A 27927-nucleotide genomic window follows, 5' to 3' on the forward strand; every position below is an offset into this window, starting at 1 on the left:
CAGCAGTAGATACAACGTTTCGACCGACCCTTCTGGTCATACTTGAAAAAGACCGGAAGGGTCGGTCGAAATGTTGTATCTACTGCTGTTATTTTGTCAATTAAAACACCTTGGAGCATCAAGTGAGTTGCGAGCCCCGCTTTGTTTTATATATATGTATTCTTACCATAATATATATATATATATATATACACATCTGTCTGTACATATATATATATATATTATATATATATATATATATATATATATATATATATATATATATATATATATATATATATATATATATATATAATATATATATTATATATATATACACATCTGTCTGTACATCTGCATTTAATCCTTTTTACATATACTGTAGTGTATGTAGATACTATATCCTTACATATCCCTTACCTACTCTTACTTGTTACTGCTGGCCAGTATGACTACTACCATAGTGTCTTTATAACTGTATCACTGTACATGTTAATATTACAACTATGTACATATAGATTTGATTAGCACTATTACTCAGTTTCTAATTTATATATTTTATACCCAGTTTAATTAGCCCTGTACACAGGGCCGCCTCAGGGGGTGTGCGAGCAGTGCGGTCGCACAGGGCCTCGCGGGGAGGGGGGCCTCGCACAAAAAAAAAAAAAAAAAAATTTTAAAAAAAATTTTTGTTTATTTTTTTTATTATTGTTTTTTTAATTTTTTAATTTTTTTGCGAGGCCCCCCTTCCCGCGGGGCCCTTTTTCATCACAGACCTAAAATCTAGTTTTGCTTATATGCTTATATATTTCACATTAGACACGTTTGTAGAATGTGTCTGACTTGTTCCTGGCTCTGAGGCTCTGCAGGCAGCTCTGAGGCTCTGCAGGCAGCAGAATTGGTTTCAATGAGGGGAGGGGTTACAGGTAAGGTAGCGTCTGTTGAGTTAATTGTGTGTGTCTGTGTGCGTGCCGGGGGGGGGGGGGGGGGGGGGGGGGGGGCGGTGAACCGACTCATTGCCAGACGTGAGCGATTCGACTCACGCTCACGGCAATGAATCGGCTCTTATGAACGAGTCGCTCATGACCGACCCATCACTAGCGTCTGACTATTTCGCGCGTGCAGCATTGGAGGTTATGCCAGCCAAGATGAAGAGGACATCGTTCGGCAGATGGACTGAAGATGAAAGTTGTTGCATGTTAGACAGTTCAGTCAGGCTAGCCATCCTGGCTAAAGACAGGGACAGCTAGTTAGCTTTAGCTACGTTATAATATTGAGTGCTAACGTGTGGTTCAGTCGGGATATAGCCATGATGATGTCGGCTAGTAGCTAGCTTAGCTAAAGGCTAACTAGCGTTAGCTAACCTAGAGAGAGCGCGTGCAGCATTGTTATGCCAAGATGAAGAGGACGGTCGTTCGGCAGATGAACTTCGTCAACTCCACGCGGCTGTCTCCATCCTCTTGGACGTTTGGTGAGTCTCTCTCTCTCTCTCTCTCTCTCTCTCTCTCTCTCTCTCTCTCTCTCTCTCTCTCTCTCTCTCTCTCTCTCTCTCTCGGGAGCCAAACGGGCCGACTAGCTGTTGTAGTACTACTAGCTAACGGTGTGTGGCCTGGTGTCAGCACCTGGTGCGAGGGAGGTGAGCTTGGTGTTTCATTATGAGAATATCTCCATGCTCAAGTCGGCTATAGTCCGCGAGGGACTTGTTGCCGGCACCGCTATGGTAAACACCACTCTGTAGTGGGACGTGTATTGCCTTCTTTTTCCCTTCTCTCTTCGTATGAGAAGAGGAAAACACAGCGGCTGTCTGAAGTGTTGGCCTGTATTGCTTTTCTCACGTTGTACAGTTTTTCAGTGGTAGCCGCATAGCTTGCTTCTGCGTTAGCTGATGGTTAGCGATAGCCGGGTTGAGCTAACTGTTAGCCAGTTAGCTGTTTAGCTACGACGTTAGCTGCTCGTTTTCGCTCGGCTGGGAACGTTAGCTTGATGCTATCAGTTAGCCTAGAGTTAGCTGTTAGCTTGTGCTACGACCATTGACATTAGCCGTGAGAATAGCAGGCCCTGGCACTCTGACTACGACATCATCTTTGACAGAAGATGTAGTCGGGCCTGCACCATGACAAGGCTCCGGCCATAGCTTCTTTTTGTCCCGCCAGCGAGAGGCCTTTCGTCAACGTGGAGACCTGTGTTGCGGCCTTTCGCCCTGCGTTCCTTGGTGCAGGTAAGATGTCCATTGGACATTACCCCACTCTTCCTTCCTTCCCCTCCCGAATGTTTTGTTAATAACGATGTTTTTTTCCAGGCAAAACATATGTTACTTCACAACATTTGGAGATACGACATGTGCTGTGTGTGAATTGTCTTGGTCGTTTGTGTAGCTTGGGTAGCGTTGGCCAAAGCTGTGTGTGGCCTGGTGTCAGTACCTGGCTACTCTATTTGCAGTTAGCCTATTTAGCTGATGTCGGCCATTGGCTCCTTGCTACTTTGTTTTCTCTGGTATAGACCCTCTTCTCTTTGGATTTAAGTGTTGATCTTTGTCCTTTTGGATCTATGTATATTCATGTTGCCTTTGTGAAGTTATCTTTTCCTTCTGTTTTGTTCTTCCATTAAAAGTTGAATATCCTTTAGGGGCTCATCTTTGCTTATCTCTCTCATACATGCTCTCTCTCTAACACACACACACGACACACAGACATGCTCTCTCTCTCTAACACACAAACACACATGCTCTCTCTCTCTCTCTCTCTCTCTTTCTAACACACACAGTCTGCCTATGGCAGCCTTTCTCGATGGCTAGGCTGTGCTCGCTGAGTCTGTACCTAGTCAAGGATCTTCAGTCACAGTGCTCAGGTATTCTGCCACTGTGTACTCTCTGTTTAGGGCCAAATAGCATTTCAATTTCTTTCCAATGTGTCTCTCTCTCTCTCTCTCTCTCTCTCTCTCTCTCTCTCTCTCTCTCTCTCTGTACACTGTATATTGACTGTAGAACGGGAGCTCTCTCTCGCTCTCTCTCTTGCTATATGTTGACTGTATCATGCCCAGCCTCGTGCAGCGCTATTATTTAAGAATATGTTGACTGTATGAAAAAAAAAAATATATATATATTATTTTTTTTTACCTTTTGGTAAAAGGTGAGGCACAGGGCCTCACATTTCTCCCAGGCGGCCCTGCCTGTACATTGTATATTACTATTGCACTTTACTGTTACATTTGCACTCCCTGTTACTTACTGTTAACTTTTGGTTGCCCCAAACAATAGATTAGACAAGTGGGCTTAACATGTGAATGTCTCTCCACAGGGATACCACAATGCCAAACTTATTTTCATTGAATTTGTGCTGTATAATGACAATACATTTGAATCTAATCTAATCTAAACTTGTAAATGTTTTTAATGTTTTGTAAATGTTTCTAAATGGACTCTTGGAAGATTAGCCAATGAGCTAAAGGAGATCCAAATAAATAAATAAATCATCATCATCATCATCATCATCATCATCATCATCATCATCATCATCATCATCATCATCATCATCATCATCATCATCATCATCATCACCACCATGGGCCTTTCCGGAGACATTCAATGAAGATATCCCCCAGATTAACAACTGGTGGGACAGCATATGGAGTGGAACCAGAGGCTATACCCTTTTGGGTATAAAAACTGAAGCCTTCTGCGGCTCCATTAAAGGGTTCAGCTGCCATAGAGTGACGCCAGATGTGAATACATTAAAACTCTCACTTAATGGCAGGGTTGGAGTCTTAGTTCTCTGGTTTCTGGCATTGGAGAAAGTTCTTCACATCCACCAATACCATTTGAAAATGTACCAGACTGCCGGAATACCCTTTAGCAGATTAGATATTTAAGTGGTATTCTCAAATCATGTAATGCTCCGTCTAGGGGATACTCAAAAGGCATAACATAAAGTGGACCCTCCACTCCCAATTCACGAGCATCCACCTCGTAACACAGAGTAAGTAGCAAAATATGAACAATTTATTATATTTACATAATAATGAATAAGGGAAACCTATATGCTTGGGAGTGGACCAAGGCCAAAATAACAAACACACACTTTAAATAATCAAACTAAACTGTTACTGTACCTTTCTAGAATCCCCCTTTTGTATTTTGTGTTGAACTGTATGATGTTTTTGCTCAGTTTAATTTCGTCATCTAATTCCAGAGAGTCACCCCACAAACAGAAATACACATGATTTTAATTAAGAGTAGGCCTACTGTGAACACACGGCTGTTTTAAGTAAAATTTCTCTCTTAAATCGTAGTCCCCTTTCTATCCAAGATCATTTTCTGGATGTTGCCAGAAAGCAAATCGTTTTTTATAATTAATATTAGTTCTGTTTTAAAATCAACCAAGTCCATGAATTTCAGAGCATGACTTTAGAAACAGTGCATTAATATGCTCACAATAACCTACATTAAATACTATTCTTATTGTTTTTTTTTGTCTTTGTTTTTTAAACAACAATAATATTAATGTATTTAAATCTATACTTTTTTTAATAAACAATTAAAAGAAAACACAGGGATCTAAACCGGACTCAACTTCAAACACAAGTGAAAATAATTGAAAATCAAACAGCAGCCGACTTCTACTGCTCCCAAACTAACATTACAAAATCATCACAAGCACAACAAGGTCTAAATAAAAAAGAGGTTGGTTTGAGAAATGCGAGTGGAGGTTGCCGTCGTAGACAATACTGAAACTGACTATCATCCAAACAAAAAAAAAGCCACATTCAGCAGACTGGTCCCTTCAGATTTACTGTATGCGACGGTAGAGAAGGTGAGAGTCTGCGGGTCCTATAATCACACATGTGGGACTTTCTGCTGCCTTTGAGAGTTATCAGACACTGCAGTGGAACCGTGAGCTTGTAGTGAATTACAGAGACAGATGCTGATCACAGCACTGGGACCAGTTCAGATGGATATACAGTATAACCAATGCTTTAAAGGTGTCAGTGTCAGACAAGAAGATACAAAGCTGTCCGACTGCAAGCTAGCCTAGCTTAGTGCAAATGAATGGAAGCGGATACGGACCACAAGCCTAGCTGTTGGCCAAAAACACCTCTCCCGGAGTTTTAAGCTAGGCTAGTGGTCCGTATCCGCTTCCATTAATTTGTGCTAAGCTAGTCTAGCCTCTTAACCTGCAATGGCCATTTTGGCCATTTTAGTTTTCGTTTTTGAGGACTGCATATTTTTGCAAACCAAAACAACATACTTTATTCTTATAGCCTGGTCTCTTTTGAAAGAAGACATTCTGAAGTTTCTGATTCCAGAACAAAAATGCACTTTTAGTGCTAACGTAATAGAGTAACATAGGTCTGAACTTGAATTGTAGAAAAACTTGTTACTCAAGTTTTTCTGTAGTAGTTAGTAGTCCAGAGGTAGAATTTCCCCAGAAGGTGGTATGGCTTACAAATCCATACATACCCATAGCCTGAAGCCTTATGTAGTACATGTCCAAATTTCATAAAGATCCATTCAGAAATGAGTGATTAGGAGTGATTTTGGTAAACTGTGTACAAAAGAAAAACTGAGTTTTCTCATAGACTTCAATTCATTCGGCTGTTTTTCTCTTCCTGTTTTCGCTCATTCGTTTTTTTTTGTTTTTTAGATTCATACATCCCCACATGGGTTATCATTGGAAAGCCACACTCATTGGCTACAAAAATCCACAATCATTTTCGAGATCGGATCTAGATTGACGAAACTACTGCGCCAAGAGTCGGGAGTGGTATTTTGCGCAATACCGTGTACTTTGCACAAGCCTCAAATACCGGCATGTAACTCGAGAACCGCTGAACGGATTTTGGCGGATTTTGTCGCTATCGACAGGCAACAAATAAGCCTTCAATTCGATATATATATATATCGTATTACACAATATGCACACCCGAGCCACTAGGGGTCACCAAAGTGCCGGTGGGCAAATCATCCTAAAAAGGTCCCACCGGCAGGTCGTTCCATGCTAAGAGGCTCCGGAGCATGTTATGTTCTAGCCAAGGAAACTATAAAAGAAGGAAGAATGTAATTTTGCCAAATCAGCATGGCTGTGAGAGTCTTTCACCATTTCACATATCTAGCTTTAAAAGTCAAGTTAGACCGCGCTCTCAGTATATGACACTGGGTGCTGAAATCCCAAACATTTAAGCAGAATAAAGCCGAAGGCCGGACCAGCACTCTCAGATTTTAAAAAATTGTTTTTAATGGCAGCCTATAGTACAGACATGTTTCGGAACAGGTGTTCCATCTTCAGTGTAATAGGCTAGCAGTGATAGCTTGTAAAAATGGGAGCTATATACCATGTGGGCAGGAAGTGACATCATAGAGGTGAGCTTGGGAATGCTAGTGAACTTTGACCTCCAGAGTAAGGACTCGTTAATGTAGCATGTTGCAATTTTTTTTTACCAGAAACTTAAATAAGCCAAAAGCAAACACAAAATTCTATAAGCAAAGAACCACTACAACATATCTAGCTTTGACATGGATTGATTGTTTAGATCGCTAGCATGGCTAACAAATACAAATATGTTGTAGTCTGCCGCATTGTTCTGACCAGGATTGCGTTCCTTTTCGCCTCCTCGATGCGCGTACACACCAAGTCTGACGTGGACGAGAAACCTGTCTATACACTACTTTGAGGAAACCTTTCAGACAGTACACATGCGCTGGTAGGCCTACTGAGCCACCCCCTCCTGGAGGTTGCGATCCTCAGACACGTCTGTCCTTTGGGGACAGAGCCTTCAGCATGGCGGCCCCCACCCTCTGGAACGCTCTCCTGGCTGAGATCCTCTCTGCCACATCCTTGGACTCCTTCAAGACGGCCCTGAAAACCCACCTGTTCACAAAGGCCTATGACCTCTAGTCGTCTCCCTGTCCTTTATTGTTATTATTATTTAATTTGTTTATTCCTTATGTGTCTTTGGGTTTCTTGAAAGGCGCTATATAGAAATCTAATTATTATTATTATTATTATTATTATTATTATTATTATTATTATTATTATTATTATTATTATTATTATTATTGTTATTATTATTATTATTAAGATACCTGAGGCAATATATACTCTTTATCGTGGTTATTTGTCCATTTGTTGATCTCATTATTTCCAATAGTCAACTCAAAGCAACCCACAGAAGACTGGACCGTTACAAGAGATTAAATGGAAACTGACTACTAGAGTGTACCGGAACGAAGACCGTCGGTGATTTACAAACCGATCCCTCCACAGATGTTGAGAGAGTTATGGGCCATGATCTAATCAATGGCATTGCAGTCAACGAGCCCTATCTGGATGGATGTTCCACATACGTCCCTCATTCTAGGAATACAACATACTGTATAGGTTGTCTGCGTGTCGTGGTGGAACCGGATATGTTAATTGTCCGCATTGGTCAGCTCTTCATGGTTGATACAAATGTATTGTTAAAGCTGCCAATCAAATACACATTCAGGTTCAGGAGCTTAGTAGAGGACATGATGAGGAGAAAATCCAAGATCCCCCCCAAATGTGAGCTTGCTTCTTAGGCTGGGCCTGGTCTACAAGATACACTACGCCACTAAGGTACCCATGTACATGTCGAAATACTTCCCAAAGGTCAGTGAATACCACGACCACAACACCCGAGGGAGCTCCACAAATCATGTCCAAGATTTGTCTCAAACGAAGGGACTAAAGACGTTCCGCAATTATGCCACATCAATGTGAAACGTCCTACCCACAGCCGTAAAAAAAATTGAATCACTACCCACCTTCAAAACCGCTCTCAAAGAGCACCTACGGGAGGCTACCATTCGAAACTGGCCCCCGTAAATGTCTGAACCCCCATCCCACCCACCCCCTCCTAATGTACAGTTTCCTCCCCCTCGTATGTATATATTTACTGTTAGGATCTGTTTAACAGTACTGTATATTTGCATATCTTGTACGTCACAAATGTAACAGTACTGTATATCTGTATGTCATGTATGTCATAAATATGATTTGATTAGATGATTCGATTATTATATCTGTATATCTGTATGTTGTGTGTGTCATAAATGTCATTATGAATTGAAAATGGGGGACCCTGATGTAAACAAGACGAAAGTCCCTGCTCAGTCCTTGCCCCACAATGGTGGAACGAACTGCCCACCACAGACAGCCGAAACCCGTCCAATCTTTCGCCATCGAGACGCACTTCTTCAACCATTATCTGAAATTAAAAATAAATAATAATAAAATAAAATCTAACCCTAACTAACCTTACTGTCATGCACTTTATATACCTAATATATATACCTAATATACTAACACCTATACTCAACACTTTGATGAACATGGTTACTCAGCTGATAGAGTTGTGCCCTTGATGACTTGTCGTACAGAACTTGTAAGTCACTGTGGTCGAAAAGTACTTTATTTACATATTTAAAGTGAGATGGGGCTGAAGATGTGCTACACAGCGACTCAGAGCTCCTCACCCTGACAGCCTCAGAGCTCCACAGACTCACAGCTCCTCACCCTGACAGCCTCAGAGCTCCACAGCCTCACAGCTCCTCACCCTGACAGCCTCAGAGCTCCACAGCCTCAGAGCTCCTCACCCTGACAGCCTCACAGCTCCACAGCCTCAGAGCTCCTCACCCTGACAGCCTCAGAGCTCCACAGCCTCACAGCTCCTCACCCTGACAGCCTCAGAGCTCCACAGCCTCAGAGCTCCTCACCCTGACAGCCTCACAGCTCCACAGCCTCAGAGCTCCTCACCCTGACAGCCTCAGAGCTCCACAGCCTCACAGCTCCTCACCCTGACAGCCTCACAGCTCCTCACCCTGACAGCCTCAGAGCTCCACAGCCTCAGAGCTCCTCACCCTGACAGCCTCACAGCTCCACAGCCTTACAGCTCCTCACCCTGACAGCCTCACAGCTCCACAGCCTCACAGCTCCTCACCCTGACAGCCTCAGAGCTCCACAGCCTCAGAGCTCCTCACCCTGACAGCCTCACAGCTCCACAGCCTCACAGCTCCTCACCCTGACAGCCTCACAGCTCCACAGCCTCAGAGCTCCTGACCCTGACAGCGTCGCTTCTGCTCTCAACCCCACAAAGTTACAATCAATCACACAGGATCAACAGGAAGATGTATGGACTGAAACAAGGGTGAAACCCAGTGATTTGTGGTGTAAAATATGGAAACAGGGATACTCAAACACAGGGTATCAAATGTGCATGTAAACACCTTAACCCGAATTACACCTTAAAGCCCCACCACATGAATGTGACACATTCACATACATACAAGATTCAAGAGGTTTATTTGTCACATACATACCAGGGCATACAGTGAAATGCGGGTGGCCATGCCCGCTTTAATTGTGCAATAATACTAAATAATAAAATAGACATAATAAACAGGTAATAAAATAGACATAAAATAGGCATGATAAAATAGACATGCTAAAGTCCTGAGATAGTGCAATACAATGTTAGCCACGGATTAAGGCACTGGGTCCTATGTACACTACTATACAATATACCGTTTTTACTCTATATCCTTATGCTATACTTGCTATTTCTAAACTATACTATACAAGAACCACATCAGTTATTTCCTTAAAGTGACCTTTATTTTCCTTGTTCCTTTAAAGTTTAAAGTGTCCTTTCCATTTTGTTTAAAGTGACCGTTTGTGTGTGAGTTAATGCAGCATGTGTGTTGTGTTTGTGTGTATGTGTGTGCTCATGTGTACTTGTGTGTGGAGAGTTCAGTGTTCAATGTTCTGATGGCCTGGGGGAAGAAGCTGAGCCTTAGTCTCTCTGTTCTTTCTGCGTGTATGCATAGGCTGACCGCAGCAGCTTGAACAGGCTGTTGTTGGGGTGGTGGGGGTCTTTCATTATTCTCCAGGCTCTGGATTTGCACCTCCTGTTATAAGTCCTGCAGGGGTGGTAATGCAATACCCGTAGTATGGTCTGCTGAGTGCACCACTCTCACTCTCTGTAAATGAAGACTTTGATTTATACATGGAAATACGCTTTTTGGAACTTTCTCAACCCAGTGTAAATCAGAATATAGAGTAGGTCTGTTTTACTCCACTGTTTACAAACATTACCAATCTAAACTCCTCCTGCACCCACACCCCTTACCCTAAACCAAGTTCGTATCCTATTCCCCACCCCCACACCCCTTACCCTGTAACGTTCCCCAGGGTGCTGCGCCATCCTGTGGACTATTTCAGGTGGTGCAGCTTTGTTCCCTGATCACCATGTTATGTCATGTTATTATTATCAATTTGTGTTCTGTTCATTTGATGTCTGTCTTGTCTGTGATGTTACACTCCCTGGTCTAATGTCTCTCCTATCTGTGTTGGTTTTGTGTTCTGGTTAGTGTTGTTATTTTCTGTGTATATATATTTCAACCTTGTAATGTTCTGTGTCACTCTGTTCTCCCCAGCTGAGTCTAATCACCCAATTACCCTCCTGTGTCAATCAGTGTCTGTATATATGCCTGTGAGTTCCTGTATTCCCTGTCGCATCATTACACGTTGTTACCTGGTTCCTGTCTTGTTGTGCTCTTTGTTGTTAGCTGTTCACAGAACACTGTTGTAAGTAGCACACTGTCTTGTCGGAGTTTCTATCGCTCCTAGTGTTGGAGGATAGTTTTCATTCATAGTGTTTTTTGTTTTGTATGGCAATTAGTTTGTTTTTAGACTTGCCCTTTCCCTTTGTTTGTTGAGCCACTCTGACCTCAAACCCTCAGCTCGGAACTAGGCAAAATCTGCATATGGCTCGCCGATAACAAACTATCATTACACATGGGCAAAACAGAGTCCATTCTCTTCGGTTCAAATAACAAACTCAGCAAGACCGACGGCTTCTCAGTTACAGTGGGTGACAATATTGTCACAAGGAAAGATGAAATTACCTACCTGGGTTCCATCCTAGAGGCTAATCTTTCCTGTGACAAAATGGCATCCAATGTAATAAAAAATGTCAACCAACGAACTTGATTCTTGTACCGGATCTCCTCTCTGGTAAACAAGAATACCCTGAAGACTCTGGCAGGAGCACTCATTCAAGGGTACTACGACTATGCTTGCACCTCCTGGTACCAAAGCACCTCAAAGGCACTAAAAACAAAATTACAAACATCTCAAAACAAACTGGTCAGACTACTGCTTGACCTGACTCCTAGAACCCACCTCACCCCTGCCCACTTTGACAACCTAGGATGGCTTAGATTAGACGACAGAGTACAGCAACTTGCAATGGGCCTGGTCTACAAGATACACTACACGACCAAGGTACCCATGTACATGTCAAAATACTTCCCAAAGGTCAGTGAATACCACGATTACCAGAGGGAGCTCCACAAATCATGTTAAACCCAGATTTGGCTCAAACAAGGGACTAAACACATTTCGCAATTATGCCACATCAATGTGGAACGCCCTACCCAAAGCTGTAAAGGAATGTTAATCAATACCCACTTTCAAAAACACTCTCAAAGAACACCTACGGGAGACTGCAATTCGAAAGTGGCCCCTGCAAATGTCCTACCCCAACCCCCTCCAATGTACAGTAAATGACCAAGTATGGCTTTGTCTTGGAGAAACTCAGCCTTCTCCAGGAGTGCCTGCTCGGCATTGAGAGCTGGATGGGGAGTAACTTCCTCCAGTTAAATGCAAAAAAAACGGAGGTGCTGATCGTAGCAGCTGAAAAGACTGCAGCTAGAGTGGCCACTCACTTGGGGTCCCTTAAAGACAACATACGTCCCCACCTGAGAAACCTGGGTGTTGTCTTCGACCAGGCCATGAACCTAGACAAACATGTCAAAACACTCACACGCACCTGCTTCTTTCACCCCAGAAACATTGCAAAACTACGCACCATCATATCTCACTCTGAATTAGAACTGTCCGTGCATGCTTTTATTTCCTCTAGGCTTGACTACTGCAACTCACTTTTCACCTGTCTCACCAAATCATCCACAGACAAACTACAAATGGTCCAAAATGCTGCAGCCAGGCTACTCAAAAGGCCAAAAAAATCATGTCACATCACTCCCATTCTGGTATCCCTGCACTGGCTCCCGGTACACTATAGAATTCACTTCAACGTCCTCACTTTCACTTTCAGAGCACTTCACGGTCAGGCCCCTATCTACATCACTGAACTCATCCATCCCTACACCAACACCCGCTCACTCAGATCTGCCGATCAGCACCTCCTGGTGGTCCCCAGGTCCAGGCTGAAAACAAGGGGTGATCGAGCCTTCGAGGTGACAGCACCAAGGCTCTGGAACGCTCTCCCCCTGGACCTGCGAACTGCCCCCTCTGAAAACGCTTTTAAAAAACAACTAAAAACACATTTGTTCAGACAGGCCTTTGGTCATACATAAGCGCCTTTTCTTGTCCTCACTGTTCTATAATTTTGTTTTAATTAGTGACTCCTGATTTTATCCAAATTCTTTTATTCAACTTTTTCTATCTGGTTTCACTGTTTTTAACTGCTGTTTGTTGTTGTTGTCATTTATTTCTGATTTTGTTTTATTGTGTTTTTATATTAAGCTGTAGTGTAAAGCACCCTGTGCATTCGTGCTGTGAAGGGTGCTATATAAATAAATGTCATTCATTTGTCAATATTCCAATGTACAGTGTACAGTGTCCCCCCCCACCCCACCCACCCAACCACCTCCAATGTACAGTCGTCGTCGTCGTCCCCCCCCCACCCACCCAACCCCACCCCACCTACCCAACCTCCTCCAATGTACAGTTTCTACATCAAAATGTATATACTCTCTTTTCTGGACTCTTTTTGTATCACAAACTATACTGTATTTGCAAATCTGGTATGTCATAAATGTATAGATGTAGCAGTACTGTCTATCTGTATGTCGTGTATGTCATATATGTTATGATGAATTGAAAATGGGGGACCCTGATGTAAACAAGACGAAAGTCTTTCTCTGGTCTGCATCCCCTTAACAATTGTATGTATTGAGCTGTACTGTACTGTACCCATTCTGCAATCTGTTAATAAAGTTTTCAATCAATCAATCAATCAAACCTACATTAAAGGAGCCGTGCTCACTTCAAGATTCAACTGTTGTCTTCGTCTCTCCTCTGCTAGTATGCGCCTGGGTTTGTCTCTGTCCACTTTTAGAATGCCTAATCGTAACATTACCCTAAACCAGGTTTGTATCCTATTCTCTACCCCTACACCCCTTACCCTAAACCAGGTTCATATCCTATTCCCTACCCTACACCCCTTACCCTAAACCAGGTTCATATCCTATTCCCTACCCTACACCCCTTACCCTAAACCAGGTTTGTATCATATTCCCTACCCTACACCCCTGACCCTAAACCAGGTTCATATCCTATTCCCTACCCCTACACCCCTGACCCTAAACCAGGTTTGTATCCTATTCCCTACCCTACACCCCTTACCCTAAACCAGGTTCATATCCTATTCCCTACCCCTACACCCCTGACCCTAAACCAGGTTTGTATCCTATTCCCTACCCCTACACCCCTTACCCTAAACCAGGTTTGTATCATATTCCCTACCCCTACACCCCTGACCCTAAACCAGGTTTGTATCCTATTCCCTACCATGCACCCCTTACCCTAAACCAGGTTCATATCCTATTCCCTACCCCTACACCCCTGACCCTAAACCAGGTTTGTATCCTATTCCCTACCCTACACCCCTGACCCTAAACCAGGTTTGTATCCTATTCCCTACCCTACACCCCTTACCCTAAACCAGGTTTGTATCCTATTCCCTACCATGCACCCCTTACCCTAAACCAGGTTCATATCCTATTCCCTACCCCTACACCCCTGACCCTAAACCAGGTTTGTATCCTATTCCCTACCCTACACCCCTTACCCTAAACCAGGTTTGTATCATATTCCCTACCCCTACACCCCTGACCCTAAACCAGGTTTGTATCCTATTCCCTACCATGCACCCCTTACCCTAAACCAGGTTCATATCCTATTCCCTACCCCTACACCCCTGACCCTAAACCAGGTTTGTATCCTATTCCCTACCCTACACCCCTTACCCTAAACCAGGTTTGTATCATATTCCCTACCCCTACACCCCTGACCCTAAACCAGGTTTGTATCCTATTCCCTACCATGCACCCCTTACCCTAAACCAGGTTCATATCCTATTCCTTACCCCTACACCCCTTACCCTGAACCAGGTTCATATCCTATTCCCTACCCTACACCCCTTACTTTAAACTGGGTTTGTATCCACCCCCCCCCCCCCCCACACACACACATGTATATGTAAGGGATAATGTATAGCTACGAGGTCATTGTCGCAAAATAATTGACCGACACGGAGTTTAAAATACCGAGCCGCCTCGGCGAGGTGTTTTAAACGTCAGTGAAGGTCAATTGTTTTGCGATGATGACAGAGTATAGCTATACATTATCCCACTTATTACATGGCTAACTTACTAACAATATACCTAATTCATTTGACAAATCGCAGTTGTTCTGTGGCTCTGTCAGCCCAAATAAAGTGATTATTATTATCGCGGGCAGCCCGGCAGGTGTGTCTGATTGGCTGCACTGAAACAGTGTGTGTCAGTGGGGCTTGATTACTCCAGCTGCAAAAAACGAAAAATTATTCACCGCTGTCTGGGGCTATTGACCAATCACAAGCAAGCATTTCGGCTAATGTGAAAACGCCATGTAATAAATACACATAATGACCTTTTTATTTGACTACTATCAGTAGCATATAGCTGTTTGGTAAGGTGATTGGTTTTCTTCATTATCCTTATCATTAGGGCACAAGTATCTTCGTTTTATTATAAATTACAGACAAAAAGAAACAGCAAATACATTTTAAAAACTAAAACATACCTGCTATATTAGTCCTTGTATCAAGGGCTCAGTCAACGAATTGGAGAATGAAAACATGTCTCTATTCCTATTTCGTATGTTTGTTGGTGTTGGGGCTGTACCCCACGTTGGGATCACAGATTGGGACCCTGACACCTCTGCTCTCACAGGATCACTGGGAAGACGTACGGATCGAAACGAGGGTGAAACCCTGGTGATTTGCGGTGTAAAATATGACGTGTTATTGCAGGGGGAGTAATCACAACCTTTCAACCACAGATTACTGGGGGCGTAAAACGCAGACTTGCATCTCGTCCACGGTGATGGCTATAAACCCTCCGCAGTGATAACACACACAGCCCATATAAAAGCTGCTGGCCGTGCTACACACTCAGCACATCTTAGAAAGCACCCCCCCCCCCTCTTTACTGAACCTGGGAGGGTTTCACCAGGACTGAGGAGGCAATAGGCATGTTTCCAAAAAATCCAGTATGACTACTATCAGACTGTCTTTATACCTGTATCACTGTACATGTTAATACTACAACTCTGTACATACATCTGATTAGCACTATTACTCAGTAGTACTAATTTATATATTTGATACCCAGTTTAATCACCTGTACATTATATTACTATTACACTTTACTGTTACATTTGCACTCTGGTTGGATGCCAATCTATTTTCTTCGTTGTACTGTACTTGTCCTGTATAATGACAATACATTTTAATCTAATCTAATCTAATAGTTGGGATACATGTAACACGTTATAATTACTTATATGTGCGGCTTACAATGCTGTACCTTATAAATACATTATGTGTGCATTATAATCAGTATGATGTTGTGAAGATTCACACAGAAACTGTAGAGTTTTAATACTTTCTGAGGCATCTGAAGTGCTATTAGCATTGTGACGTAGTTGTAATGCATTATAATGCTTGTAATTAGCTATTATGATTATAATGCAAGAATAGTAAATATACTCTTGGAGTATAAGCTTTTGACAAAGACACAACACTGAAATGTGTTAAGCCTGTTTAATCAATCTAAGGGATCGTGAACTGAAGAATATTGTGGGCGGTCAATTGTTAGTAGATGCTGTACCCAAGATGATGGGATTCTTCATGATATAGAAGATTATAACCTTGACAAGCACCACCGTCCTGAATAAACCACTTTGTAGTGCCGATCATTCATCATTCAAACACGTAGAATGCGTAATTGCACAATGCATTGCACAACTTAAGGTAAATTGTTACTTTAATTGTTAACTGTTATTCTATTTCCAAAGACCTCCATGTGTTTATTTATAAATGTCATACATGAGTGCTCGATGTGTCAGCTTAAGATAAGATAAGATAAGATATTCCTTTATTGATCCCCTTGGGGAAATTCGGGTATCATAGCAGCATGTGTAACGGAGGTCCGTGAGTAATATCCACAGTCACGCTAAACGCGTGTGTTGTGAAGTGACTGTGGCAGTAAGCGAGTATATATTTAATCTAAATATACAGTATACTATGAGTATTGTAAAAGTAAATAGTATACACAAGGTGCAACATCTGCACTTGCTTTCAACATTTCTTCCAAGTTGCCAATCTTTAAAAAAGAATATATATATATCAAGGCTGTCAATCGATTGAAATATTTAATTTGATTAATCGCATGATTGTCCATAATTAACTCATGATTAATAGCAAATTAATCGCATATTTTGTATCTGTTCTAAATCTACCTTAAACAGATCTTTTTCAAGTTTTAATACTCTTATCAACATGAGAGTAAAAAAATGCTTTCTTTATGCAGCCATTTAACACAAAAGGATGACCCTCATGCATGCACAAAATAACTTCAAAGAAAATAATCATTTAAAACAATGAATAAAGTGTGCATGAAATAATAGGGGAAAGAAAACGTTAGGAACTTGTTACATTCACCCACACAAGGGCTGAGGAGTCACACCCCCGCCCCCCCCCCCCTCTCTCTCTCTCACACACACTCTCCCAGCTCTCTTTCTCTCTTACCCCTTCCTCATCTCTCTCTCTCTCTCTCTCTCTCTCTCTCTCTCTCTCTCTCTCTCTCTCTCTCTCTCTCTCTCTCTCTCTCTCTCTCTCTCTCACACACTCACACACTCACACACTCACACACTCACACACTCACACACACACACACACACACACACACACACACACACACACACACACACACACACACACCCACACACACACACACACTTTGAGTCAGAAACAAACATAGTATCAATGAGAGTATCAATAATACACCCAAGTGAAGTCTAGAAAAAAAATATATAATGTTTTGAAATGTTAATCTTGCGTTAAAAAATGGTGGCGTTAAAGGAATTGTTTGTTAACGCGTTAATAACGCGTTCACTTTGACAGCCTTAATATATATATTGCATTACTTCAAATCTTGAAGGAGGTCTGTGAACCCAGTAAAAGGGAGGTACAAACAAGGATAAGTGATGAAATGATTATCCAGCTAATTCTGCTTGTTTTTCGTAGGAGGGGCCATTAATGCTGCGAGCCCTGGAGTGGAGAATGTTAATCGTTATTTACCTCACAGGCGTTAAGCGCTTCACTGGCTCCCCCCTCCCATTAGCCCGTTCTGACTATTAACAGCTCCAGTGTTAATGGTGTTTACAGGCTGACTCTTCCCCTCTTAGAATACCAAATAATTCAGTATTCCTTTATTCACTAATTGAAGCACCAGAGAAACAGGAGAACCTGTAAGTAAGGAAAACATTGCCCAAAATATATCAACATACAGTATAGCTAGTGTAGCGCAGGTATGCAAGCCATTCTAACTTGACAACATAAATTGGCCCAATTGTATTCGCTGTTGCAGTGTTTGCCAATACAAGGCCTAACAGGAAATACACTGGGGCTCAAGCTGCTCCTTTAAATAGACAGCATTTACTGTATACAGTACTATTATCCAAAGCACTTTACAACTTGTGCCTCACATTCACCCATTCACTCACACATTCACACACAGGTGGCGGAGGCGACCATGCAAGGTGCCCACCCGTTTGTGTAGTTGTGTGTATTCTTCCAACATGGCTGCCTGTATACCAACTAGGGATGCTCGATATTGGCTTTTTTACCAATACCAATATACCGATATTGTCCAACTCTTAATTTCCGATACCGATATCAACCGATACCGATATATGCAGGGTCCCCCCCCCCCCCCCCCCCCCCCCCCCAAAATAGAATAATTTCAGGTAATTAACATTACATATCTCTTGTTGTGGAATTAACACAACATTATGCATACTTTTTACAATAAATAAAATCAGAATTTTTTTCTTACTTGCTTGCCTGGGTAAATAAAGGTTATAGAAATGTAAAAAAATATATATATATATATATATTTTTTTTTGAAAACCGATACCGATATTTTCCGATATCACATTTGAATGCCGATATCGGCCGATAATATCAGTAGGCCGATAATATCGGACATCCCTAATAACAACCATTGTTTTGTATACGCCAATGGAAGAGACGGTTGCTATGTGTTGATATATGAGAAATATAACTTGGTGTTTTTTACTGGATCTTGTAAACAAGTCACAGTAGAACAGCGATATAATTATCGACCAGTGTTTTACCTACTCTACCACTGCATAGAATTTAAGCATTTTCTTTTGAAAGCAGGTTACCAATGGTTACAGGCAGCCATAGGCCTACTGCAATAAAGATAACTACACATTATATGCATTAGCCAAGGGCTAGCGAGTCTAGGCATCCGTGGTCATTACACGAATAATACAATAATAATAATAATAATAATAATAATAATAATAATAATATAAAATGTCTTATATGGATAGATTTGTCTGGACCCACAGAAGTGTTTGGGAACTAGAGCTGTTACGGTTTCTGAAACCAAGATAATTTTAGGAGGACAGAAGGATAATCCCAACTAGGCTCCAGCTGCTTCACTGCTTGGGCCGCTAATAAATGAAATGTCTATGGAAACTCAAAGTCACTATACTGTAACTGTATGTGTACATTGTTTCTATATGAAGCCATTACCAATACAGTTGGTCTGTATGACTCAGTCCTATTCAGCACAGTCTTGACAGCCGAGTCACGAGTGTGTTGGCTGGTGGACATACTGCTGAATTTGACACACGTCATTTGAATTTAACGCTACATTTATTTCAGAGCACTTTCATTAAGCAATGCTGAGTGTGTAATGTAATGTGAGCAAGAGAGAGAGAGATAATGTGTGTGTGTGTGTGTGTGTGTGTGTGTGTGTGTGTGTGTGTGTGTGTGTGTGTGTGTGTGTGTGTGTGTGTGTGTGTGTGTGTGTGTGCGTGCGTGCGTGTGTGTGTGTGTGTGTGTGTGTGTGTGTGTGTGTGTGTGTGTGTGTGTGTGTGTGTGTGTGTGTGTGTGTGTGTGTGTGTGTGTGAATGTGAACACTGAATGTGCTCACAGCATATAGGATACAATATAAAACAGAGCTGTAGTTACTTGATGACTTTAAACAGAGCTGTAGTTCAGAGCTGTAGTTACTTGAGGACGTTAAACATCTGTAGTTACTTGATGACTTTAAACAGAGCTGTAGTTACTTGAGGACGTTAAACATCTGTAGTTACTTAATGACTTTAAACAGAGCTGTAGTTACTTGATGACTTTAAACAGATCTGTTGTTACTTGATAACGTTAAACAGAGCTGTAGTTACTTGATGACGTTAAACAGAGCTGTAGTTACTTGAGGACGTTAAACAGAGCTGTAGTTACTTGATGATGACTTTAAATAGCTGTAGTTACTTGAGGACGTTAAACAGAGCTGTAGTTACTTGATGATGACTTTAAATAGCTGTAGTTACTTGAGGACGTTAAACAGAGCTGTAGTTACTTGATGATGACTTTAAACAGAGCTGTAGTTACTTGATGACTTTAAACAGAGCTGTAGTTACTTGATGACTTTAAACAGAGCTGTAGTTACTTGATGACGTTAAACAGAGCTGTAGTTACTTGATAACTTTAAACAGAGCTGTAGTTACATGATAACTTTAAACAGAGCTGTAGTTACTTGATGACTTTAAACAGAGCTGTAGTTACTTGAGGACTTTAAACAGAGCTGTAGTTACTTGATGACTTTAAACAGATCTGTAGTTACTTGATGACTTTAAACAGAGCTGTAGTTACTTGATGACTTTAAACAGAGCTGTAGTTACTTGATGACTTTAAACAGAGCTGTAGTTACTTGAGGACTTTAAACAGAGCTGTAGTTACTTGATGACTTTAAACAGAGCTGTAGTTACTTGATGACGTTAAACAGAGCTGTAGTTACTTGAGGACTTTAAACAGATCTGTAGTTACTTGATGACGTTAAACAGAGCTGTAGTTACTTGATGACTTTAAACAGATCTGTAGTTACTTGATGACTTTAAACAGATCTGTAGTTACTTGATGACGTTAAACAGAGCTGTAGTTACTTGATGACTTTAAACAGATCTGTAGTTACTTGATGATGTTAAACAGAGCTGTAGTTACTTGATGACGTTAAACAGTTGTAGTTACTTGAGGATTTTAAACAGAGCTGTAGTTACTTGAGGACTTTAAACAGAGCTGTAGTTACTTGATGACGTTAAACAGAGCTGTAGTTACTTGATGACGTTAAACAGAGCTGTAGTTACTTGATGACTTTAAACAGTTGTAGTTACTTGAGGATTTTAAACAGAGCTGTAGTTACTTGATGACTTTAAACAGAGCTGTAGTTACTTGATGACTTTAAACAGAGCTGTAGTTACTTGATGACTTTAAACAGATCTGTAGTTACTTGATGACTTTAAACAGATCTGTAGTTACTTGATGACGTTAAACAGAGCTGTAGTTACTTGATGACTTTAAACAGATCTGTAGTTACTTGATGACGTTAAACAGAGCTGTAGTTACTTGATGACTTTAAACAGATCTGTAGTTACTTGATGACTTTAAACAGATCTGTAGTTACTTGATGACGTTAAACAGAGCTGTAGTTACTTGATGACTTTAAACAGATCTGTAGTTACTTGATGACGTTAAACAGAGCTGTAGTTACTTGATGACTTTAAACAGATCTGTAGTTACTTGATGACTTTAAACAGAGCTGTAGTTACTTGATGACGTTAAACAGAGCTGTAGTTACTTGATGACGTTAAACAGAGCTGTAGTTACTTGATGACGTTAAACAGTTGTAGTTACTTGAGGATTTTAAACAGAGCTGTAGTTACTTGATGACGTTAAACAGAGCTGTAGTTACTTGAGGACTTTAAACAGAGCTGTAGTTACTTGATGACTTTAAACAGATCTGTAGTTACTTGATGACTTTAAAACAGAGCTGTAGTTACTTGAGGACTTTAAACAGAGCTGTAGTTACTTGAGGACTTTAAACAGATCTGTAGTTACTTGATGACTTTAAACAGAGCTGTAGTTACTTGAGGACTTTAAACAGAGCTGTAGTTACTTGAGGACTTTAAACAGATCTGTAGTTACTTGATGACTTTAAACAGAGCTGTAGTTACTTGATGATGACTTTAAACAGATCTGTAGTTACTTGATGACTTTAAATAGAGCTGTAGTTACTTGAGGACTTTAAACAGACCTGTAGTTACTTGATGACGTTAAACAGTTGTAGTTACTTGAGGACTTTAAACAGAGCTGTAGTTACTTGAGGACTTTAGACAGAGCTGTAGCTTGATGACTTTAAACAGAGCTGTAGTTACTTGATGACGTTAAACAGAGCTGTAGTTACTTGAGGACTTTAAACAGATCTGTAGTTACTTGATGACTTTAAACAGATCTGTAGTTACTTGATGACTTTAAACAGAGCTGTAGTTACTTGATGACTTTAAACAGAGCTGTAGTTACTTGATGACGTTAAACAGTTGTAGTTACTTGAGGACTTTAAACAGAGCTGTAGTTACTTGAGGACTTTAGACAGAGCTGTAGTTACTTGATGACTTTAAACAGAGCTGTAGTTACTTGAGGACGTTAAACAGAGCTGTAGTTACTTGATGACTTTAAACAGAGCTGTAGTTACTTGAGGACGTTAAACAGAGCTGTAGTTACTTGAGGACTTTAAACAGAGCTGTAGTTACATGATAACTTTAAACAGAGCTGTAGTTACTTGATAACTTTAAACAGAGCTGTAGTTACATGATAACTTTAAACAGAGCTGTAGTTACTTGATGCCTTTAAACAGAGCTGTAGTTACTTGAGGACTTTAAACAGATCTGTAGTTACTTAATGACTTTAAATAGCTGTAGTTACTTGATGACTTTAAATAGCTGTAGTTACTTGAGGACTTTAAACAGAGCTGTAGTTACTTGAGGACTTTAAACAGATCTGTAGTTACTTGATGACTTTAAATAGCTGTAGTTACTTGATGACTTTAAATAGCTGTAGTTACTTGAGGACTTTAAATAGCTGTAGTTACTTGAGGACTTTAAACAGAGCTGTAGTTACATGATAACTTTAAATAGCTGTAGTTACTTGAGGACTTTAAACAGATCTGTAGTTACATGATAACTTTAAATAGCTGTAGTTACTTGAATACTTTAAACAGATCTGTAGTTACATGATAACTTTAAATAGCTGTAGTTACTTGAATACTTTAAACAGAGCTGTAGTTACATGATAACTTTAAATAGCTGTAGTTACTTGAATACTTTAAACAGAGCTGTAGTTACTTGAAGACTTTAAACAATTGTAGTTACTTGAGGACTTTAAACAGAGCTGTAGTTACTTGAGGACTTTGAGTTTGCGTCTCATGGGCCAGGGTCGAGTTCTGATGTTGGCGATGATTTCCTTCTGGTACTGGATGTTCTGGAAGAGTTCTTCTGGGTCATTGCTCTCCTCCCGTTCCTCCTCCTTATCCTCGTCATCTGAGGGGCTGTAGCAGGGAGTGAAATACCTTTGTTTAATGTGCTATAATGGACACTGTACTCTTGTTCTGTTAGTAATAAATAGTCTCTAAACCGTCACTGAGCATGGGATGTTCCCTCTTTTCACAGACTGAAAGTCAAACTTCTAACTTCTTGATCACTTGGAATGTAGGCTCAACTGTGTACAATTACATGGAACAAGTGCCTAATTCACTCTCATTCCTTCCTAAATCCCTACTTGACCACTAAATGATGTGTTTATTTCACATGGTTGAGTCTATACGTCTGTCATTGATCTTCGGCTATTTTATGCATATTTAAAAAATATGTAGATGTTAAAGGTATAGATAACATATAGATATAGATAACATTCAGCGACCACTAGCTGTCACACTAGAGCACCAGCATGTCATTTATCCAATCATGTGCATTCCACGTGTGGAAATGAGATGTACACAAAATCACTGGGTAACATTATCACGTCTCATGGCTTCTCATATCATTGTTATGCCGATGATACTCAACCCTTCCTCTCCTTCCCTCCCTCAGATATCCATGTCTCTGAGCGGATCTCGGCCTGTCTGTCCGACATCTCCGCCTGGATGACGACCAACCACCTCAAACTGAACCTAAGCAAAACAGAATTGCTCCACCTTCCGGCCAAATCCTCCCCCCTGACCGACCTCTCCATCACAGTCGAGAATGCAGCTGTGACCGCGTCCCCAACTGTCAAGAACCTTGGTGTTGTCCTCGACGACCAGTTGAACTTCTCTGCTCACATCGCAGCGACAACCAGAACCTGCAGATTCCTCCTGAGCAACGTCAGAAGGATCCGCCCCTTCCTGACAAAAGAAGCCACCCAACTCCTCGTCCAATCAACAGTCATCTCCCGCCTCGACTACTGCAACGCACTGCTAGCTGGCCTCCCGGCCACTGCCACCAAGCCTCTTCAACTCATTCAGAACGCAGCGGCCCGCCTGATCTCAAACCTACCGAAGTCGGCCCATGTCACCCCACTTCTTAGGGACCTGCACTGGCTCCCCATTGCTGCACGTATCCGCTTCAAGGCCCTCGACCTAGCATACCGTGCGGCAAAGGGAACCGCTCCCGCCTACCTCCGGTCAATGGTCTCTAACTACACACCCTCAAGACCCCTACGCTCTGCATCTTCTGGCCGCCTCAGACCTACTCCTATCCAAGCTCCCGGAGGGTCATCAAAGAGAAGCCGCCTATTCTCAGTCCTTGCCCCACAATGGTGGAATGAACTACCCACCCCAGTTAGGACAGCCGAATCCCGTCCAATCTTTCGCCGTCGACTAAAGACTCACTTCTTCAACCATTATCTGAAATGATAATAAAAAAAAAATAAAAAAAAATAATAATCTAACCCTGACTAACCTTACTGTCATGCACTTGTCCTAATAAACTAACCTACACTGTAACACGCAACACTTTGATGAACATTGTTACTCAGCTGATAGAGTTGTACCCTTCTTGCTGTCTTGTCGTACAGAACTTGTAAGTCGCTTTGGATAAAAGCGTCAGCTAATTGACTAAATGTAAATGTAGATGTATGGAGGGGATACATGCAACAACATGTTAACAACAACATTTATTTTGGGGAAAAAATTATTTGATCAATTTATTTTTATTTAGACATTTTTTATATAGAATAGAAAACAAAACATGACGGCACAAATACAGTAATAATAATAATAAACAGACCAACACCAGACAATAATAATAATGATAATAACAATAATGACAATAGAATAACAGTAGAATAACAAGAATAATAAAAATAATAAATACAGAACCTAATTATATTAACTAATTATATTATCACAAACACCACAAAATACATTGGACATTTCCTCCCCCACGTATTTGCTGATGATTATTGCGGGAGGCTAATATAACATTTGTCCAAACATCGTCCCAGTCAAACTCAGAGGCTAATTCTGGGATGTCCCCTCGCCAGATTGTATCTAATGATAATTTTTTATATGTGGATTTGATTAAGAGTGTATAAAAAAAAAAGCAGCTGGGTGGCGTAGCGGAGATTGCGCTCGTCACCAATCCAAGAGACTCCGGTCTCGACTCCCCGAGTCAGCATTGCCTGCGGCTTGGACCAGTCGTCATACTATCTCAATTGGCAGAGGTAGCGGGTGGAAAGTCGATGGGTGGGGATTGGACGTTGTGGACAGCGACTCCTACAGGTCGGTTGGGTGGCGCCTGTACAGCAGAGACAGGAAGTATCGGGGGCAGCGTGAGCCTCCCACGCGTTTCTCCTCGCCACTGAGAGTCCGCGCTGTCTGGTGAAAAGATGCGACAGGCTGCCTCCTCATGTACCAGAGGGGACATGTGATGCAAGGCTTCTATCCTCACTACAGCCGACCAGTGGGAGGCATAGTCTAGCAACGTTCAAGACAGGGGAGGGGAGAATTGGAGGGGAAAAATTGGCAATACGAAATTGGGATGGGAGAAAAATAGAAAATAAGGAGAAAAAGTGGATAAAAAAAAAGAGTGTATAAAAATCGGAGGTTGTCCTGTCTCCGATAAGCCAGACAAAAGGGTGTGGGTGCAACGCTTGAGCCCACGGGACGCCATTAACCTTGAGCGCCGACCTTAGTTGCAAGTAGAGGAAGAATGATTCGCCGGGTAGATCATAAAACTCTCTTAGGTCCTGAAATGCTCGAAGGTCGTTTTTATATACTGTATATCCTCCAGAGTATAATAATTTTGGGGGGAAATCAATACTTTCATTTTGCTCCTTTCTAAAAGCTCTGTGGATGGATTTTTGAGAAAAAGTATTACTCGACATAAAAACGTTATCTACAGCACCTTTAAGGAGAAGATACAGCACACTGGAGACTGTATCTAGTAATCTAGAGAGCTGGTATTGCCTCCAGAGGGGATGGGGTTTAAGATAGTACTGGAGGTTAATGTGAAAAACAGGAGTATGCAGTAGTGCAGTGGGAAAATAAAATGTGGGTAAACGACAGCGTGAACTCCAGTCAATCACAGTAACGACAACACCTATATACTGTGTGTGTGTGTGTGTGTGTGTGTGTGTGTGTGTGTGTGTGTGTGTGTGTGTGTGTGTGTGTGTGTGTGTGTGTGTGTGTGTGTGTGTGTGTGTGTGTGTGTGTGTGTGTGTGTGTGTGTGTGTGTGTGTGTGTGTGTGTGTGTGTGTGTGTGTGTGTGTGTGTGTGTGTGTGTGTGTGTGGGTGTGGGTGTGTGTAGGTGTGTGTGTGTGTGTGTGTGTGTGTGTGTGTGTGTGTGTGTGTGTGTGTGTGTGTGTGTGTGTGTGTGTGTGTGTGTGTGTGTGTGTGTATATATCCCTCAGAATAGTTTTTATTTAAAGGTTGGTTAAAGGGTGAATGTCATCTTAAATTCATTCCCAATGCTTGCACACCTTCATTTTCTCCAGCTACTCAGAGTAAGAAGTGAATGTTGAATTTGAAAGGAATACTGGAGCAAACTGGTGTTATTGCTTCGTCACGTCATGTGGGAATACTAAACCAACGTTTAACGTCAACAGAAACGTCGCCTCACAGCAAGAAGGTCCTGGGTTAAATTCCCGCTTTCTGTGTGGAGTTTGCATGTTCTTGCAAGGGTTTCCCCTCCCGATAAGATAAACCCAATGGAAAAACATGCACAACAGATCGCTAACGCTGTCACGTCCCTGACGAAGACGGACAGGAGCACTTGGATTGGTCCCTGGGCGCGGCGCACGCAGCAGCCCTCGTCTGCTCCCGGCTGCCCTTGGGGGGAAGGACGACGGGATGGGAAGTGCAGAGAAACATTTCATCAGTGACTCAGTGCGTGTGTGTGTGTGTGTGTGTGTGTGTGTGTGTGTGTGTGTGTGTGTGTGTGTGTGTGTGTGTGTGTGTGTGTGTGTGTGTGTGTGTGTGTGTGTGTGTGTGTGTGTGTGTGTGTGTGTGTGTGTGTGTGTGTGTGTGTGTGTGTGTGTTCCTGTGGGTCGCCCATCACGTGTGTGTGTGTGTGTTAAATCTGCATGACAAATAAATAAAAATAACACTGTCGCCTCACAGCAAGAAATTCCCGCTTGGGGACCAGGTTGCCGGGTTGCCAGATACCCAGGTGGGGTATCTCCCGGGCCTTTCTGTGTGGAGTTTGCATGTTCTCCCCGTGCTCACAAGGGTTTCCCCTCCAGAAAAAGAGATAAACCAAATGGAAAAACATGCAGAACAGATGGCTAACGCTGTTGTGTCCCTGATGAAGACAGACAGGAGCCCCACGCCACAACCCACGTCTGCTCCCGGCTGCCCCTGGGGGGAAAGACGACGGGATGGATCAAGCGCAGAGACGAAATGTCACCGGTGACCAAAAGAAAATGCATGTGTGTGTTCACTGTGTTGCTGCATGACTACCTGTACGTTGCAATGTGTGCTATGAATAAAGACTTCTTCAAGTCCAGTTTAATCTTAAATTGAATTAATCTTAATCTTAGAAGGTCTATGGAGTAGGCCCAGATTTGACATCCAGTTACATCATTGACTGGAGGGTTCTCTCTCTGATTTCTAGCTTCAGGAGTAAGAAATAAAAGTACCTGAATTGGTTTACCCTCTACTACATCCCTGGTTATGAGAAATAAAAGAAAATACATTAGGATAATTGGTTTACCCTCTACTACATCCCTGGTTAATCAAATATCAAGTCAAAGATAAAACCAATGATTAAAAAGACTAAACTAAAAAATAATTTTTGTACAAATTAGGAAAACATTGATAAATTAAATAAACGAATCAACAGCTAAGAAGTGACTGGTCAAGACTTTTAGGAGTTCCTACAACACACTCAAAAACATAATGGTGGGGCGCCCCAGTGGCGCACCGCATGCTGCCTCGCAGACCCACGCGGCCGAGCCGGGTTCGCCTCCTGCTCCCGGACGGATTTGTCGCATGTCCCCCCCCACATCTTCTCCCGTTCTCCCTCTCCTCTGTCGGTCATGTCTGACCAATAAAGCTGGAAAAAAGCTAAAAATAAATCGTAAAAAAAAAAACATAATGGTGAGGCTGCCATGGGCCCTGGAGCACCTATGGTCCAAAGGCTCTGGAAAAGTCTACCTGAACATCACAGACTGTTGACGTGTTTAAATAGACAAACCTTTTTGCCTTGCTTTTAGAAACTATTTGCCCTCGTTTTG

At 41.8% G+C, this 27927-nt stretch overlaps 1 protein-coding gene across 1 annotated transcript in view; it reads right to left on the reverse strand.

Annotated features, from left to right (window-relative positions):
- The window catches only part of tmc3 (transmembrane channel like 3), a gene marked incomplete at both ends in the record, with an annotated part of 185268 nt that overhangs the window by 155187 nt on the left and 2154 nt on the right, over positions 1–27927 (reverse strand). The window contains one exon of the mRNA XM_084307555.1: positions 22616–22762. Coding sequence (XP_084163681.1) covers positions 22616–22762 — 147 coding nt within the window. The remainder of the gene's footprint in view (positions 1–22615; positions 22763–27927) is intronic.

Source organism: Notolepis coatsorum (genome assembly GCF_963971535.1).
Source record: "Notolepis coatsorum genome assembly, chromosome: 2".
Lineage (NCBI taxonomy): Eukaryota > Metazoa > Chordata > Actinopteri > Aulopiformes > Paralepididae > Notolepis > Notolepis coatsorum.